This window comes from Ursus maritimus, unplaced genomic scaffold (genome assembly GCF_017311325.1).
Source record: "Ursus maritimus isolate PB19 unplaced genomic scaffold, ASM1731132v1 scaffold_67, whole genome shotgun sequence".
Taxonomy (NCBI): domain Eukaryota; kingdom Metazoa; phylum Chordata; class Mammalia; order Carnivora; family Ursidae; genus Ursus; species Ursus maritimus.
The window spans coordinates 120,016-125,310 of NW_024426852.1; the positions used below are offsets into that span (position 1 = coordinate 120,016).

The 5,295-nt window shown below is 37.7% G+C and overlaps 1 protein-coding gene across 1 annotated transcript; it reads left to right on the forward strand.

Annotated features, from left to right (window-relative positions):
- Positions 1-274: 274 nt before the first annotated feature.
- On the forward strand, positions 275-1,365 carry LOC103681021 (olfactory receptor 6C2-like). The gene has a single exon (XM_008710513.2). It carries the CDS (start codon positions 373-375, stop codon positions 1,363-1,365), a length of 993 nt encoding a protein of 330 aa, XP_008708735.2. The 5' UTR covers positions 275-372.
- The last annotated feature ends 3,930 nt before the right edge of the window (positions 1,366-5,295 follow it).

Here is a 5,295-nt window from a genome sequence, read left to right on the forward strand (position 1 = left end):
GAAGCATGTCTGCAGATAGAAAATTGGGGACGTCAGAATTGTTGATTCAAAACCAATATATGGAGAGGTTTTTTTTCAATGATGTTTATGAGATGATACATTGAACTGACACCAAGTATACCTAAGCTGTAGGTTTATTAGAAGCAGCAACAGAACGTATGTGATTCAAATGTGAAGACTCGGTTTGTGTGACACAAAGAGGTAATCAAACGTTATTGTGTGTTATGCGCACTCACATCTCAACTAACCAGTGTATAGGAATCACTCTCAGATTTACTTCTCTTGAGGTTACACACTGGCCAGGACTTTGGAGCTCTTCATATACTCTTCCTCATCATTTCAAGCAGATTGGGCAAAAAACAGTAGTCAAGGATGAGAAACCAAACATCAATAACGTTCATCTTGCTGGGACTGACAGAGGACCCTCAACTGAAAATTTTGCTTTTTATCTTTCTGTTTCTTTCCTACGTGCTGAGTGTATCTGGAAACCTAACCATCATCACCCTCACTCTGATTGATCCCCACCTTAAAACACCGATGTATCTTTTCCTCCAAAATTTCTCCTTCCTAGAAATTTCATTCACAACTGCTTGTGTCCCCAGATTCTTAAACAGCATATCATCTGGGGACAAGTCCATTACCTATACTGCTTGTGCCAGTCAACTGCTGTTTACAGACCTCTTTGCAGTAACAGAATTTTTTCTCCTGGCCACCATGTCCTATGATCGCTATGTGGCCATCTGCAAACCCCTGCGTTACACCATCATCATGAGTCCCACAGTCTGCAGGAACTTCATCCTCTTCTGTTGGGTAGCAGCACTCATCATCATTCTCCCACCAATTAGTCTAGGTTTGGGCCTGGAATTCTGTGATTCAAACATCATTGATCATTTTTGCTGTGACGCATCTCCTATCCTGAAGATCTCTTGCTCAGACACATGGTTGATAGAACAGATGGTTATAGTCTGTGCTGTGTTGATCTTCATCGTTACCCTCACGTGTGTAGTTCTTTCCTACATTTACATCATTGGGACCATTCTACGGTTTCCCTCTGCCCAGCAAAGGAAAAAGGCCTTTTCCACTTGCTCCTCCCACATGATCGTTGTTTCCATTACGTATGGTAGCTGCATCTTCATTTATGTCAAACCTTCAGCCAAGGATGAAGTAGCTATTAATAAGGGGATCTCACTCCTTATTACTTCTATCTCACCAATGTTGAATCCCTTTATTTACACACTGAGAAACAAGCAAGTGAAGCAAGCTCTTCATGACTCAATTAAAAAAATGCATTCCTCTCAAAGAAGTAAAGGAGAAATGAGTCAATGCATCCAACTGAAAGGAAGGAGGAAGAGCCCCAAAACCTGAAGCTTCTAATACTATTTGTCTTTATATCATTTATTCTGCAGTCATACGGACATTCTCACTTTCTTCTTAAACAGCTGACTGTGGGGGCGCCTGGGTGGTGCAGTCGTTAGGCGTCTGCCTTCGGCTCAGGGCGTGATTTAAAAAAATGCATTCCTCTCAAAGAAGTAAAGGAGAAATGAGTCAATGCATCCAACTGAAAGGAAGGATGAAGAGGCCCAAAACCTGAAGCTTCTAATACTATTTGTCTTTATATCATTTATTCTGCAGTCATACGGGAATAAAAAAAATAAAAATAAACAGCTGACTGTGAACCTTATTCCATTTTTTACTCTCCACTAAAACTAAACTCTGTGGGTATTTACTCTTAGTGTCTGACAGCAACTGATGTTTGCCAAACACGTTGGTTGTTATCCCTGGAAACACAGTAGACCACTTTTTTTTTTTTTTTGCCATATTTGTATACTGTTAGGTGCAACAATGTAGCCTGTGTTATACTTAACAGAAAGGCTGTGAAACTGATGTGGACCATTTCTAGACCCGGCCTGTAAAACACCTAATATGTGATTCACCATCCTTTTCTTTTCCCCAACCAACCAGCCAGATGCCAGGTTTAAATGACTTTGTAAGCTTCACATTGGTGATGAATGCAGTTGATTTTCCATCTCAGCTATAGTCTCCATCCAAAGACAGGCAGTCACAGCAAACTTGATAAAGCTTCTCCTCTGCCCCACCTCAACACAGTTGTCACCAGATTTGACAGGTAAAGTCTTACAGAACTATCCCTGTGAGTTAGTTAAGGGACCACATACACAGTTACCTCTATTTTGGCTAAACGGGTGAAATTATGACCCATACTAAAGTATCGTTACAAGTAAGTATTGTTAAATTTAATGGTGTGAATGTTCTGTCCTGACTCTTGGCATCCTCCTCCTCAGACGCCCGTAAATTCAAATCCGGGCCATTACAACCATATGAGGAAAATAGTACTAAAAGTAATATACACAAAGTTGTGAATTTCTACTACTACCCACCCCTCTTTCACCTCTCCTGGTCCTATAAACCTTTCCAGCTAAGTGCCCATACTACTTCCTCTCATCTTCACTGTGATGAGACAATTATTTAAATAAATAAAATTCTAGACTTTTGTCAACCACATTTTTGGAATAACTAGTGTTTAAACTGCCCTTTCCAATTTCCTAGCAGTCCATTGCATTGAGAGCATTATGGAATATAATACATCTATATAATGTTTTGTTCTTCTTGACCCATCATGTACATTGATAGGAGTAAAGTATGTAACTGTATCAGAAGGAATAGATTCAAGATGCTCTACAAGGGATTGTGCACATGGATGTGGTCCCTCAATCTCTTGCAGATCCCCTAAACATAACCGAGGGAGTAAATTTAGCCCCCTGTACAAAGATTTGCCATTCCAAATCACAATCCCCACTACATTTGGAACTCTTACAAGCGAGGATAAATTGAAAAATCTGAAAGAGCATTTTAAGATGTGCATGTTGAGCTAAAGGGGCTCTCTCACACATTACCATTGATATTTCACAAGTAATTCTTTAGTGACATCCTAATAATTGAGCTTTTTTTCATCTTACCCTTTGAAAACATGTTTCTCTGTAGGTCTGTCATTAATTAATCCCTTGTAAGGGGATTTCACCAGGTGACCACTTCCTTTCTGCTACCACGCACCCTGCCCACTGGGTCCTCGGTCACAGCTTTGATCCAACACCATTAAGGCCAGGCTGTCACCGCTCTGCACGCCACACCCTGGGGCCTAAAATGCAGCTATGACTAGACTGCACTGGTCTATGCCCAGCCCACTGAGGCTCTACTGCCCCCTCCCTGGAAGTGGAAACACTGCACCCCACCTAGTGGGCAGCTTCACACTCATTTGCAGATGCCAGTCTATCCCACCAAAGCCAGTTTGAAAAGGCTGCAAGAGGCAACTGCTCCCTCAAATTTGTAGACATCACTGCAAAGCCATGATGTTTCATAGAAACATGAAAGCCAAAGTAATATGACACCATCAGGGGAGCACAGTAATTTTTCAGTAACTGAGACCAAACAAATAGAAATCTATGAGTTCTGTGAAATAGAATTCAAAATAATTATTCTAAAGAGGATGAACAAATTGTGAGGATCTAAGTACAGTATGGATAATAATTAATAATACCATATTATATACTTGAAATTGGCTGAGAGATCTGAAGCATTCTCACCACAAAATAAAAAATTATATACTTATAAGGTGATGGCTATGTTAATTAACTTGATTGTGGTTTTCATCTCACAATGTTTATGTGTATGAAATCATCATTAAATCATTACATACAATTTTATCTGCCAATTATTCCTAATAAATCAGGAAAAAAAACAGGCACATATATACAAAAATAATCAATTAGTTAATAATAAAAATTGAAATAGGCCCATGAAATATAAAAACAGAAGAATCATAAAAATCTGGGAGGTATTTCTGAAAACTATCCACAGTAATCATTTGGCTTTTCTTTCATTAAAAGCTTTTTTTCATTATTAGAATAGTTATATTTACACTAAGCATTCATTACACATTTTACAGGATTAATAAATTAGAAAAATTGTCCTTATCATCTTAAAGTACTTAAAATGATGGAATAAAAGAAAAGAAAGTTGCCTTTGGCCTTGTAATCTGGTACTTATTATTGCATACCTGGCCTACTTCTGATGTTAACATTATTTGTATCTACGTCTCTCAGGACATTTTCCCCAGTTCTGTTTGTTCCACTCTATAGTCCCAGAGTCTTACACAAAAGATTCATTAGTAATGTTTAGGTCATAACCACCAAGGACATATGTGTTTATTTCACTTAAATGAAAATTGGGTCAATTTTGTCAATTTAGAAATAGTTTCCTGTGCTAGTAATATCAGAATATCAATTTTTACAGAAACAGAGATCCTTATCTACCCATTTAAACTATTATAAGCTTTGTAGTTAACAGGGTAAAGGAAATAATTCCTGGGCTCACAAGGAGGCAGGCCTCTTGTTGAAAAAGTCTTCCTCTTATGTAGATGGTGGACCGCTTAGTGAAAACTGCAATTGCTCAGCTCTCTGTGTAAGTCTGCCATCACAGAATGAGCAATCAGGGCCCACCCCCCTCTTCAGGAATATTCTTGATCACATTTTCCACATGCTGCCTTTTTTTCTGCCTTGAATCATTCCCATTATTTATTCTTCAAGTCCTTTTTAATGTTGTAATTCTCCTTGTATTTATATCATTCCTTTACCGAAGTTAGTAAGGATCATGATGTGAATTTTTAAGAAAAACGTGATTTTCAACATCTATTATGCTGCTTGGAAACTGACGTGCTTTTGATTCACCATATGGGTTTTTCGTAGGCTGGTGCAATTTGTTATTCCTTTATACGATTTTTTGAGAAGAAACCACTTCATTTATGTTACAATGAAACCAATCTTGCTAGTGTCCTTTGTAATTTTCTCACGTTTCTACCATCTGAATTTTTCCAGTTTTCTAACATTTTCCATTGAAGCTGGAATTGATTTTATTCATTTTTAAATTCATCTTTGTATTTTATTGTTGGCGTTGAAGTATTCTTTTGGTTTTCATTTTTTCTCTGTTTTTTTCCTTCGGTGTTTTATCCTTTTGATATCATTATCAGTTAACAAATTAAACGATCATATTTATCCATCACTTACCCAGAAGTCCCTATTTAAATACTTCACCATGCAAAATAGTTCTGTATTTTGGCAATATCATGAAAAGGTTAGGAGAGAGTCGAGTTTAGGCATGGCTGTCCCAGAAAAAATTATGTTACTCTAAGGAGGAAAGGTACATTTTTATTATTTTTCATACAATGAAAGGGAAAGTAATGATATGAGGGTAGATTTTGTAATGAACATTAAAATTTTTTGA